The 14088-nt window shown below is 40.9% G+C and overlaps 1 protein-coding gene across 1 annotated transcript in view; it reads left to right on the top strand.

Moving 5' to 3' along the window:
- Positions 1–14088, top strand: part of GLP1R (glucagon like peptide 1 receptor) — a gene marked incomplete at both ends in the record, with an annotated part of 78522 nt that overhangs the window by 36050 nt on the left and 28384 nt on the right. The window contains one exon of the mRNA XM_082302457.1: positions 12309–12418. Within this exon, the coding sequence (XP_082158583.1) occupies positions 12309–12418 (110 nt within the window). The remainder of the gene's footprint in view (positions 1–12308; positions 12419–14088) is intronic.

Here is a 14088-nt window from a genome sequence, read left to right as displayed (position 1 = left end):
CAGTGCTGTGGCAGTGAAGGTCTAATGTTGCTTGTGCAAAGCAGACCAAAAGAAACTATGTTGCTTTCTAGAGGGCTCTGTGGAAAACCCTAGGGCTGAGGAAGCAGGCATTTCTGTGAGAGTTTTCCTTCAGACAGTTTTTGAAGTTATATTCACGGCAGGAACATTTGGTTCAAGGGACCAAGTTAAACCTTGTCTGATTTAATCTCTCTCACTTTTTGTTTAATCATCCAGCTTCGCAGTTTGAGGTAGCCTTTTAAAACCGAGGCAGCAGATGGCTACGTGAGTGTACAGTTAAAGTACCTGCTTGTCTTTTTGCGTGCAAGAAATAAATTTCACTTCAAATATTGGATACTCTGAAGATTATTAGACACTTATTAAATTTCTTCCCTTCTTTGCTTTAATAAAACCAAGCTTCCAGAAAGCTCTCCATAATGCTGAAAAGGGGTGTGACCTTTCTCAGTGCAAAATATGTTTCTTTGCATTTGCTAACCTGTAAGCAATTCAGAATTTATACTTCCTTGCACCAAAAGCTGTCTCAAGCTAATTGGCAATTTCAGTTTGCTTAAAGTAATAATAAAAAAAATCTTAGTCTCTCAAGTTCACCTCTGCCTCTGTTTGTCAGTCTCCATCTGGTAGTGTACCAGAGAACTCTCAAACATATGTTGCTCATCTCAAGGGTAGATATAGGGACTGTTGGCCGAAATAATTTTTAAAATCATTAACGGATAGATATTAACATGCATTTATTTTGGGCCATGTGGCAATGCCATTCTCAGTTTTATCAATTTTGCTTAAACAAAAGGAACATCTGTTTAAATGAGCTGCTGGCTAACTTCAGATTGAGGTGCATATGATAGCGCAGGGGTTTATGACCTTCCAGCTGGGCTGAGATGTGGCTTTCTGTAGGGACAGTGAAAAGCTCTCTGCTCTGCTTCCTCTCCTGCTGCAACCGAAATACATCAGGTGTGTTATAGAACAGGAAACTTTGCATATGGCCCGACACTGAAATGCACATATGTGTGATGGGAGCATGATGTTCATATGTCCAGTATAGATCTGGTCACCTGAGACCTTCTAGGAAGAGTTAAGGTTTTTTCACTGCTTGGCATAGTATTAATGCTGGCCAAGCTTGCTGTAGGATATCGGCTTGCTGTGTCTGTGGGAGTTAGAGCAGTTGGCAGGACTGCATGTTTTCCAGAAATTTTTTAGTTATAACTGTATCATGTTTTTGTTTAAAGTAATTCCTTGAAATGCACTGTCAAGGATGTCAAGGCACACCTCAGAAAAGACATAGCTGAGCCTCATTCTGTGTGTGCTTGAGAAGTTTTCTTCGGCTGATCTGGCCATGAGTAGTGCCTTTCAGTGAGAAATGAACACCATTACACCCAGCTGCCAGGAAGAGCTGGACTGCCTCTGTGCCTTGCCCATGCTAGTCTAGGAGGTACCTAGATATGTTTGAACTCAACAATTATCTTAGACTTCATCTAGGCTCTCATTACACATTGGCATAACTGAAGTGATTATCTACTTGCTTTTATTTGTTTTCTGTACCAGTGCACTCATAAACAGAGGGACCTCAAACCTTTCTTCAGGTTACTTACACCTAAGAACTTGCAGTTTTTCATTGTTGTGGACAAGGAGTAAACTGAGCTAATTAAGGGTCTGAATAAACAATAGTGCTTGTGTGTGCTACATAATTAAATGCCTTGTTGAAAACAGGTTATTAGCTTTCAGCTCACTTAAATGTTGCTAATTAGTAAAATACTGATTGTTTGGGGTTTTTTCCCCCCAAGTCCCAGAAGATGTGAGAAGACACGAATGCCTGATCTTAAAACAGCATAGGTGGAGAGCAACTTGCCCAAATGGCTCACTTCTTCCTCCCCTTTTCAGGAATTCCTGGCACTTCACCTTGGGTGTTGGGAAAGGCTCCTCTCACATCCACCTTACGTGTGTCCTCTCACATAACAGATACACTTTTGGTGTGACAGTGATCTTAAAGGTTACTTCTTTTTCTTCAATACCCTCAGTTAATTTTTGGGTGAAGATATGAACCAATCTACATATATACCTATATATATATATATATATATATATATAAGTAAATGCTTTATGTAAAGGCAACTCAGTCTTTGCCTCTTGAAGTTAGTAGGTCTGCGTTTAAATTTTTTATAATATTTTCATTTGACAGAGTAGTCATGCAAAAAAATGTGGACTGAGTGAAAAGGTGTCTGAATATAAGTAGTCTAATTATAGAATATCCTCCCTTTCATGCCATTTCACAAATGCAACTGTAACGTGAAAATACACTAATCTTTACAAGGATTGCACTTCTTAATCATGCACACAGTTTTTATTTGTTTAGTGGTATTATCCTTTCCTACTTGCATGTTTTATTGGTAACTTTCCCCTCGACAGTTTTCTGTCATAGACTAGATTTTCCCTGAGAGACCCAGGTCCCTGCTATGAATTTTGAAAGTGTCTAATCCTCCTCAAACATGCTCCAAATGTTAGCTGTTAGGATTCCCAGACATCACTTTAATTTTTCTTTGAATAAGAATAAAGCTTTTCTGGGCAATGTTTATGAGAGAATGTGGGTACATGACTTGTTTGATGACAATAATAATGCCGGTTGATGCCTGCTCAGACTCATATGACTTTCTGGTTCTGACTTGCTTTTTGACAAATGGAATGAGCAGAAATGAAGTAGGCAAGAAAAGGATCAAGTGCTCATCGGCATATTTCTTCTGAAGACAAAAAAATGACTTACACATGCAAAAACTGCCTGGTAACGGTCCTGGAGCTTAATGAAGCAGGGCACGAACAATTCCTTTAAACAGAGTGAAAGCATGGGTAAAATGTGGAAAACATTGCATTGGTGAGGCTGATGAATGACAGTGGGCCTCTCTAAGTATTTTTAAATGCGAGGTACCATTGGCAGTGAATATTCAAGGGAAGGATTGCTCCTTGGCAGGAAAAGAGAAGTTTAAGTTGAAGGAATTTTATGTTCATCCAAATACCTTTCAAGCAATGAAAATTGAGCAGAAATGAAAATGGAATTGAGAACGGGGGGAAAATTACCCATTTAAGGGTGTAAGAGAGCCCGATTTTCCGATCAGCTTTGGGTTGGAGGGTAAGAGTCATTGAGATTGGTGTAAAGATTGACTTTGTAAAGGGAAAGTAAATCCAGACATAACTGCATCTTTAGTGGCCTCTGGTCACTATTGACAGAAAAGGTGGTGGCTCCTGTGGTACTGATGATATGTCTCTTGCTACTTGTGGGGATGAATTCCTTATGAGTGCTTGTTTGTACCTACATTCTCCAGAGGCCATATCACTGTGGAGCGATGTTCCTTTCTCCTGAAGCACATGACTTTTGGGGCCAGACGTGCTTTTGGTGCATGGGCTGAGCAGGGCTTCTTGTGGCCTTGTCGGCTGCAGGAGGTCCAGATCTGAGAGCAGATGTTCTTTGTTGATTTTGCCCCTCTTCGCTGCTTGGCTGGAGCTGGAGGAGCTTTGAGTGATGATGAGGAATGCTGAGGAATAAACTGGCAAGAAAGGAGATTTGAGAGGCTGGAGTTAGGTTGCCGTTTTAAATACAGTGGTTTTGGAAAACGGCAAGCCTGAGTAGGAGCTGAGAGAAATAGGAAAGTGTGGGGTGAAAGGGAAAGGGGGGGTCAACAGTGGGAAGGTATAAGCATAGAAGCAGCATAGAACTAAACATTGCAGCAGCAGGAAGGGTTGAAGGAATTAACCTGAAGAGGAGAACCAAGGAGGGCAATGCAGTTAGGGGAGAGAAGAATGATGTGTCTTCAGTCTTCGAAATGCATGAGATGCTTAATTTTATTTGTTCTGCTTTCAAGTATCCACATTCTTTACTTTCTGTAGATAGTGGCTAATACTTGTGGAATTATAGTTAGCACTAAATGAAGTCAGATAGTTTGAGTTAATTTTTATGATCTGTTTAGCAGAAGCTGAAAGCTTCCTATTGTTTAGGATTTTTTGGATTGTCTTTATAAATATCTTGCAAGAGATGATAAATTTAGCATTATTTAATCAGTGGTTTTTTTATACCATTGTTTTCGCAGATAACCAAATACCACTAATTTCCCTGTTGCCAAAGACTGGCAGTTTGCTTGCAGTGCCTGGCATTTATTTTAGCCTCCATGTTCTGGAGCTTCTTGTTTTGCTCAGAAACTGCATCAACCAACCAGTGTTTATTTGCATGTGCACTTCCCTCTTCCTCCTGGCTGCGCATATGTAACATACTAGTTATCTGTTGTTTTTTCTCAAAGTTTTTTTTTTTCTCTTGCTTTAGCTCAGCAAGCATTATGCTAGTGATTTGTCTAGTATTTTTCCTTTCCTTTTAGCTTGTTTTTGGGGTTGTTTTTTGATTTTTTTAAGGCCTTGGAATATAGACATAGTAAAATAGATCCCTTTGTCTACCCTGGGAAGACCTTAGTTTGCAGACTTCTAAGAGAACTTTTTACTGCATATTTTTTTTGCATCATTTTAATATCCTCTAACAGAATGGCTTCTATTAATTACATTAACTGATCCAATAACTTAAAACCACAAAACCTCTTTCTTAGCTCCATTTTTAGAAGTTTATTTTGCATTAAACTTCCAATCACGTTTGTTGTTGCAATAAATTTATTCCAACCCACTTCTATTTATTCTGAGCAAAACTTTTAATGGTGTTTTTGGTATCTTACCAAATGTTGACAAAGCTGTGCCATTCATAAATACTTGTTTTTTATAAGCTGCCTTCTTTTATTGCATTAATTCACATATTTTATATAGTTCATAAACACACTTTATTAAACCTGATGCACACATGCATGCGTGCACTTTTATGATTTTTTTTTAAGCTCATTTCAAAAAGTTATGTTAGGTGTCAGTGTGGTCTAGTGTAGTTAATGCAGCCTTTTCTTAATACAAGTTCCTCAAATTAAAGGCTTGGAGGGTATAGCTCCTTTTAGCGTAATGCTCTGTTAAAAACAATATTGTTTTTCAGAAAGCTCTTTTAATTTTTGAGATACTAACTCATACCCAGTGGTGTATAAGTTTGTGATTTAAGGAATACTTTGTGATTTGGCACAGTCTTCTTTGCTTGCATAACCTTTATTGGCCACCATTATGCAAGCAATTTTTAATTATGAAGCTATATTCTGAGATTATTTTTTTTTCCACAGACCTTATTCCTTTGCTATGAGAATGGATTTGCATGTGAGGTGTAGTAAAGGGGACTCTTCTTTGCAGGATCATTGCCTCATTAACTGAGGAAGTTTGTGTTGAGTGAGGCAGGATATTGCAGAGCTGGCAAGGATGATCTCTGCTCTAGGAGAACTGAATATGCCCATTCAGAACAAATTTTGTGGCTGCATAATTTTCTTTTTGTATAAATGTGACTTTATTATGTTACTAAAATATGGTCCTTATTTTTTGGATCATCTCTTTATGCATATGCGATAATAGCCTTTAGTGTTCATTGGGGAGCTGAATTGTTGGTGGTCTTTGAATGGACCACACAAATAAGAAGATGCTGTATTTGATATAGACTTTATTCAGTCTGCTTAAAATGGCTTGGCATGAATAATTTCCCATTAAATTATCTCACTCTATTCTGTGTCCTGAATAAAACCATGGATTCTGTTGGGGAAAAAAAAAGTATGGCTGTGTATTTAGAAACAATGTTACTGGGTGGAACTCAAACTCATGTAAGTAGCTTTAGCTTAACACTTCCTAATTCTTGAATCTTCAGTGTTGTTGTATTAATGTAATTTCAAAAGGAATGTTTTTAAGTAAGAATTTATATATATGCAGGCAACATCCCTTGGGTGATGCCACACAGCATCATCTCCATCTGCAGTGTCTGTGACTTTGTGCTTTTGGTAGCACAGCAGAGGATGCAGGCACTGAGGATTTCTGGGACAGGCGGGGGGCTGTGCAGCCTGTGGCATGGCCTGTGTTTAGCTGGATCTTCCCTTGCACCATGTGAAGGTATCTGTTAGGTCTGCATAAGGTCATGCCAAGTGGTCACTTCATGTTCTTGCTGCAGGAAGAGAATAATTTTCAGTAGTGTATATTGTTTGGGTGAGAAGTGGGGAAACAGACTCAAACATCCCTATTGTGAATGTTCCCTATCACTAGCTCCTAGCTTGAAAAAGCCAAGAATTTGCCCAGCCTTTTCCAATTAAAAAAAACCCCAAAACACTGCAAGGAAGAAGAGTGACAAGAGGAAAATAAAAGTAAATGCATTCACACTCCTACCAAGAGACAGACATGAGTTTGCACCCACCTAACAGCTACCTTTACATGGTACAAAGGAAGATCCAGCTAGGCAAGCACAGGCTTTTGTTTTGTTTTGTTTTTTTGTTATTACAAAAGCAGAGGAGTTGAGATAACTAATACATTATGAGGGAAGAGGAATGGTGGGAGAGAATACTGAATAAGGTACCTGTAGTTAAACTGCCTGTTGAGATAATATAATTTCAGATGATGTGGTGGTAAGCCCAGCACAAAGGAGCACCTTGATAAGTGTGATTCTTGGACAGTGGTGCAGGCTGGGGCTCTTCCAGCTCCCTGCAGGCTTCAGAATCAGGCTGTTCCCTCGTGTCATGTTTTTAGCTGCATGCTCCAAGGAATGAGTCCTGGGTTTAGGATGCCTTTGCAATAAGCAGCACCAGGGTTGGGGCTGAGTGAGACTTAGCAGCAGCTTTTACAGCCGAGAGCGAATCCTTTCAGGAGAGCATTGCCCAAGTCACAGCAAGTGACAGAACAGAGCTGCTGATGAGGGTGCAACCTCCTAATTTCTGATAAATTGTTATCCCCATCAAAGGCCAGGTTGCTCATTTCAGGAACAAGCCAGTCTGCCTTGAGGGCTGTTGTGATGCTCTCATACTGCAGAGTCCCTGCTTTATGGAGAAGATTGTTACCTTTTCCAAAACAATCCCCCTGCTGGAAGTAGAGAACAGATGTTAACAGAGGAGAGGTCTGTAATGTGTGACACAGAGCAGACAGACAAAACTGCAGTCTCTTGTTCTTCTCATTCTCTCATCTCTCTGCCTGAATAGAATTGATTGGCTAGGAAATGCTGTAATTTATTTTTACAATGAATAATGTTCCAGTTTATCCTCAGGGACAGTTGGGTGAGTAATGTCACACTGACCTGGACACCCTGATGTTGTAAAATGCAGATGAGGTTGCCTGTTTCAAACAGAGAAGTCATTCAATTTGCTTTTATTTCTAGTAAAAGTGGGGCTAATAAGGAAGAGTTTGTGAGCTTTTTGCCCATGCTCTCCCTACATAAAAGTATTCATCTTCTTCTGGAATTTGATTTGATTTACAGGTTCACTGGATAGATGTTACTAGCTTCAGTGCTGACTCTACCTTTTGTCAGCTTACAGAGACTGAGTTTTGGGCATCAGTCCATGTTTTAACATTTAATTCTAATGAGGTGTGATTGACACTGTTCAAATAAACTTGTGCGATTGAGCTGCTGTTTTGCAACTTTTTGCACTTAACTTAAAAAGCAAATAAAATCAGATTCCCTGTGCACTGGGTGTGGATTTGTTTGTTTATTTGCAGAGGATGATAGCCAATTCTAGAACATAGTGGAATGATCTGAAGCATTGACTATATGGAAACAGAAAATGTAACAGGACAGGAAAAAGGTATTGCAGGATAGCAAGGAGGCAACAACAACCTCGAACCTTCAAAAAAATACTCTTTGTCATTCTGGTCCATTAGAACTGAAGCTGATCATTGTATGCTTGGTGTTTTTGACTGCATTAAAGGTAAGAGGGCCTGAGTCACTTTTCAGAATTCAGGCATGGACAAATGTGAATTGCCTCTGAGTAAACCACCTGCAAGCAAGAAGCTGAAATTGCTCAGCAGTTGCAGGGGAGGCTGTGTGGGTGCCTTCTTTCTGTCATGGCATACAGGCCACCTCTGAGCATGTCACAGTTAGTTTGCCTCAGTGTCTATTAATAACTGAATTTCTTTTCAGTAATGGCATCACATGAAAGTTGAAGGAAATGAGGTTCACGGTGAGCTTTGGACCAGGCCCTCAGCAAAGACAGAATGTGTATGTATACTATCCCTTTATCTGTTTTAGAAGGTTGAAAACCTCTGCCATCTTAAGCCATGACCAGCTGTGCAGAGAGGGAGCCATAAAATGTACATATGAAAAAGTTGTTTTAACATACTTTTAGGTAGCTTTAATGCAAACCACATGCTTTACTCTGAACAGTAAGAATGGTGAGACACTTGCAATTCTTGAGTCAAAACATTCCTGATTAAAAGCTAGTGGATTCCTTGAACTTAGTTGGAACTGCTTTCAGCAAGCACAGATGAGAATTTAGTAAATGAAAAGATGATCTAAAGTCTCCAGTGCTTTATGGGTTATTTGGGAGAAACACCAGAGCAGAGTTTCTGGTGTAGAAGCTTTGTTCCGTCCCTTTTAGTGAGGCAAGACTGGGGAAGAGCATTGAGTTCAGGTGATACCTCTCCTGAGCTATCAGTCATTAACAGCCTTGGCTGTATTTGGGCAGCAGCAGGTGGCTGCCTGTGACCAAGCCTGTTGCCCAGAGGATGAGTGGATGGAGGCTGTTTGCCTGCTGCTTCGAGGAGATGGAGAAAGTAGGAATGACTGCAGGTTGATGCAGTTTGGGAGGGTTCTGTTTCAAAGGCGCACCTTTCCGTGGTCATGCTGTGTGAAGCCTGGGCTCTTGGCACTGTGGCTCTTGGCATCTCCTCTGGGCAGCTTCTGTGACGGATCACACAGCGCTCAAAGGTATCCGCACCCCTGGGTCCTGCATGGTGCTGCTGCTGGATGGGCCCAGCTGCAGGGCATGAAGGGTCTCATGTGTGTGGTGTTCATCCATTTCTGAGCCCTTTGCAGCTCCACAGAGTGATGCTGTGCTGGGTAATGGGGAGTCTGACACATTACTGAAAGCAATCCACTTCCACAACAGTGGGACTTGTTTCCACATTTCTGAGAGTAACCAGCTGCCTGCAGTGCATCAACCCCTGTGTTATTTTCATGTCCTGCTTTCTGTAATCTCTCAGCTCTTTCATGAGCATTGTTTCGTGTATCAACCAGAATCTCAATGGTGCCTCAAAGTGGAAGTTTTCTTTTTTTTAACATTTTCTACCTCTTAAGCATTTTGGCTAATAAGTTAATCCACAGAACCAGGTGTTTATGCTCTCACATTGTGATGTGCAGTTTCATCTATTTGGAACTTGTTTGATTATTCTTTTACATTTTAAGGCTCTTCCTGGGTACAGATAGCCCAGCTGGTCTTCAGTTGCCTCTGAGTCCTGCACTGATCACCACTATTTTGGCAGTCAGTGAGGCTATGACAACCTGACACAGCTGGCATGTGACTACCTAGAAGTCTGTAAGAGCCATCCAGTTTGAGTGCTTGTGACTCCTAGATGTGGCAGGAATATTCCTGTCTAGTGTAATAGCATTACATTATTTTTTCTTCATATCTAAATGAATTGCCTTGTTTTTCTGTCTGATGGCAAATTCCATGTTTCATTTACAATAAACCTTTCAATTCTCTAATATATGCCAGACTTCAGCATACAATAGGTTTTCCTCATTATTTAAAAAGTGTTATCAATAAAAAGAAAATTAAAATGTGTCATGATGATTGGGAGAGAGAATAAGTATACTGAAGCTAAGCATTCATCCCAATTAGACCTTGCCACTAAGAAATACTGGCAGAGGAGGGGAATTCACAAAGAGTTTCAGAAGATGTGAAATAATGTTGGGGTTTGGGGATTTTTTGCTTGCTTCTTTTTTAATTAATTCTCCTTTAGCAGGTCTTTCTTTTTTTTTTTTTTTTAATTCAGGAATATAGTCAAATTTCTTGTTTTCTGAGATTATTCATCATAATAACTTCATCTTATAATGCTTGGTTATAGCTCATCTAATGGCAGTCAGACTGAATTTCCTAGTCCTATGACCCTCTGGACTTTAAAACTCCTGGATTTCAAGTTCATTGGCTCCAAATATGCAATATTTACTGATTCCTGATTCCTAGGGCTGCTTTTGCATAGGTGTTTTGAATGCCTTACTTCAAATTGTGACCACTAATCCTGAGAGGGGGATGGAGGAAAAATGATGTTTTCCTACATGCTGCTCTCCATCAGGTGTGAGAGCCTTAATATTGTCATGGAATCATAGAATGGTTGGGTTGGGAGGGACCTTAAAGATCATCTAGTTCCAGCCACCTTGCCCTGGGCTGGGACATCTTCCACTAGGCCAGGCTGCTCAAAGTCCCATCCAGCCTGGTCCTGAGCTCTTCCAAGGATGTCGTCTCCTCAGCCTCTCAGCATAACCTGTTGCAGTGCCTCACCACCTTTATAGTAAAGAATTTCTAATCTAAATCTGCATTCCTTGAGCTTAAGGCCATTCCCCCTTGTCCTTTCACTACACGCCCTTGTGGAAAGTCCCTCTTCAGCTCTCTTGTAGCCCCTTCAGGTTCTGGGAGGCTGCTGCAGGGTGTCCCTGGAGCCTTTTCTTCTCCAGGCTGAAGCAAAAAAGCCATTGAGTACCTCACAGCCTTCTCAGTGTCCTGTGCAGCCAGGTCTCCCCTATCCTTCCTGAGAGGACCCACGTTTTCCCTAGTCTTTCTTTTATTCCTGGTGTTCCTAAATAAGCTGTATTACCCTTGAGCAACATCATAGCAATACCCTGACCTAAGGAAGTGGTTGTCACTGGCGGCGTCACCAGGAGAGTGGGTACAGTTAGTGGCTGTGAGTGTATGTGTTGCAGGTGCTGTACCTAACCTCTCCTCCTGTTTTCATGTGAACATATGTAAATAGATACCCTTAATAGTAAGAAAAAACCTCCACCAAGCATAACTTAATTTTTATATCATCTTTGTATTATGTCTTACTGGTATATTCAGGATAACAATTACAAAAGCAAATAGGCTGTGCCTACCAGAGCCATTATCAGTTACCATTTAGCATACTCATTAAAAATGTCTCATTAGAATATTAATGTCTGTATTGTTTTATTAAATCATTCATCACTTAAAGAACCTACTAGTTGTCTGCTGCTGGCAATTATCAAACAGATTAGCAGTTGTCAACTAATGTGTAAATAACCTACTGGGACGTTAGAATTTCAAATAAGTTTTAAAATTTTCCCACTGAACAGAAATGCCAAATTCTGATGAGTTCTAGTTTGCAGTAATAAGGGAGCTGACAACAGGAGGAAGTTGCAGCAGGCAAGGTTAACTTAGCTTCTTATACCTCAGAACATTTGTGTAAGTGTGTTTTTCCAAACATTGCCTGGGTAGAGGCTAGCCCTGGCTGAGGGATTGACCCAGCATTGCTTTTTGAGGGGTAGCTTCATTATATAAAATAGGTCAGTTTACTGGCTCAAAAATGTGATTAGTTAGAAACTTCCTTTGCAAAGCAGCTCACACTGTTACTGTACTACAAGGACACTTGCAGGTTGCTTGTGTACACAACTAAGTTGTTAGATTTCCCCAGAACTCCAGGCACTAGAGAGGGAGTTTCTTTTCGTACGTGGACTGAGTGCTCCTTTCCCTTTGCATTTTTTGTTTTGGTGCTTCATTCTGATGTGATTTTACTATGGACCATTTCAATGTACTTACTTTTACAAGATCAAGTAGCTAACTGCTCCAGTTAATTTATTGCTGATTTTGTTATTCAAACATGTAGACAGAAGGAATACAAAGAGTACATGGGTAGTTTAGGAAAAGATTTATGGCTTTGTTTTGTAGCACAGATGTTTGTGTAAGAAATTACATCTTGGGAAGCTTCTGTTAGCATTCCTGTTCTGAGGTTTCTCTGGATCTGCATGATTCAGAAAAGAAAAGGTGTGTTTAGTCTTTGTGCAGCTTCTTTTCTATGTAAAATCTATCACTGAAGCTTAACGTTCCCAGAATTTGCATGTCTCAAAATCTAGTATTTCACCGAGCTGGAGTTTATGCACGTTACAAAATCCACACAAGGATAGCAGCAATTATTTCAGTCTCTTGTTACTGTGGAATGGTCAGTGACTGTCCTGGAGCATGTCCTGGAGCCACCTGATGCCTTGGTAGCTGCTCTGGGGCCCTGAGGACAAGCAGCAGAATGTTGGGGGCAGTCAGGGAGCTGGTGCAGCACTTGCCCTGCCATGCTGCCAGTTCCCCCTCCAGCCAGGAGAGCGATGGGTGAGGAAGGAGCGTTGCACAGAGATGCAGACCACTCTGTGAGCCTTGCCCCTTGGTTGAGGGCTCTCCTCCTGCTGACCCCGTGTCTCATTTTGCTCCTGGCAGTGCTGCATGGGCAGGTGTACCGCTTCTGCACCTTGGAGGGGACCTGGCTGCTGAAGGAGAATTCGACCCTGCCCTGGAGAAACCTGTCTGAGTGTGAGCCCTCTGACCAGGTAAGTGTTTTTCCCATTTTCCTCCCATCTTGCAGCTGTTGCTTAGGGCAAAGCAGAAGAGAGGAAAAAAAATAATTGTTGGTGCCCATGGATTTTTGTCCTGTTGAAGTAATCCTCACTGACTCACCTGAGTGTGCCTAATGGTAAGGGACATCAGGTCTCTCCCCTTCAACAAAGGGAACATGGAAGGTAGACAAGAGCACATTTAAATGTACGTGAGAGCCAAGAGAAGTGACTCGGGTCATCCCAGCTGCAGTGCAGAGCAAGGGGCTCAACTGCAGGAGTGACCTAATGTTATTCCTTTGCCTTTTTTCCATTGTCACATCATTATAATAGTGACCATTTGCTCTCTCTGTCTTGTTAGCAGCTATTAAGGTGATTAAGATGAACTGAACTGAAGGATATTTGCTTTTTCACCTTTGGGCATGGGGCAATCCCTGCCTTTTTTTTTTTTTCTTTGGCTTTTTTTTGTCTTTATACCTTCATTTTCCGTGGGCAATAGAATTAGGCTTGTCAGTGTTATTTTCTTGCCCTTGTGCTTTTTACTCTGCAGGGAGCTGAGATGCCTGGCACCAAATGAAGGAGAGCATAGGGATTTTCAGAGGATTTTTGACAGCCATTGGCGTCAGCCGCTGCACTGTGTGCGTTCCCATGACACGTGATACCACTACTACTGTGAACCTCCAAGGGCGATGCTTTTCCTTACAGAAATTGAGTGCACTCTCTCTATCCTGGGGTACTGGGAACTAGTGCATTACCTAGATAAAACAGTTCAAGTTTATGAAAGTCCCAAGAGCTGCAGGATCTATGCCCTCTGTAGTTCCCATTGCTCAGTGCCTCATTCTTCAGAAGGAATAAATGGCTGCAGACTAGGAGGAGATTGGAAAAGATATTTTTCTCCAAATACTTGAATTTTAGCCTTTTCCTTTGACTTAAAGCTGTATTCCTTGTCCCTTTTGTGTTCTGTGCTATACCAGCAGAGCACAGTGTGTTAATGCCATGTGTAAGCCTGGTCGTTTCACTTATCCTTGCTGGCCATTATGATTTCTTCCAGAGCTGTGTTGGGACATGCCAAGGAGTGAGATACCTAATGGTAACACTTATTCCTTTGGCACCTGCCTCCACTTTTATATGAACTTATCTGGTTTCTGAAACCCTGTGTACATGGTGTCACTCCCTGAAATGTGAACAGCCCTGTTTGGTTTTTCAGCTAATGTATATAGAGCCCCATAGTGACTTTGGCTTATGCATCTGGCATGCGAGAACAATAAGTTGTTTTTATAAGTTTGTCATGTGTTCTATTACAAATGTAATTAAAATTCCAAAGTGCTTGGTAGTGAATCTTTATAAATTTAGGTGTATGATGTCATTTTCATCTGTGTACGTGTTTTAAATTGTCAGGTTTTAGTAGTTTGCCTAAACTTTGATACTGAAGAGATTTTCCTTTTCATAAGGCAGCTTTCATAGGATTCCCTTTAAAGCATTATCCTAGCACATCTCTGAGGTACAGCCTGTATGTTCACCTTAAATCCTCCTGGCTGTGCAAAGTACATCTCAATAACTGTATCTAATTTATGAAGTACAAGGAATGTGTTCCTTTGTACAGCACAGGTCTCAGGAGTCAATTGCAGAGTTAGCAGCTTGGAGAAGGGAAATAAAATCCCTGAGTC

This window comes from Coloeus monedula (assembly GCF_965178545.1).
Source record: "Coloeus monedula genome assembly, chromosome: 2".
In the NCBI taxonomy this organism is placed as follows: domain Eukaryota; kingdom Metazoa; phylum Chordata; class Aves; order Passeriformes; family Corvidae; genus Coloeus; species Coloeus monedula.
The sequence above is the reverse complement of the archived record's forward strand: the minus strand, read 5'-3'. Positions and strand labels throughout refer to the sequence as shown.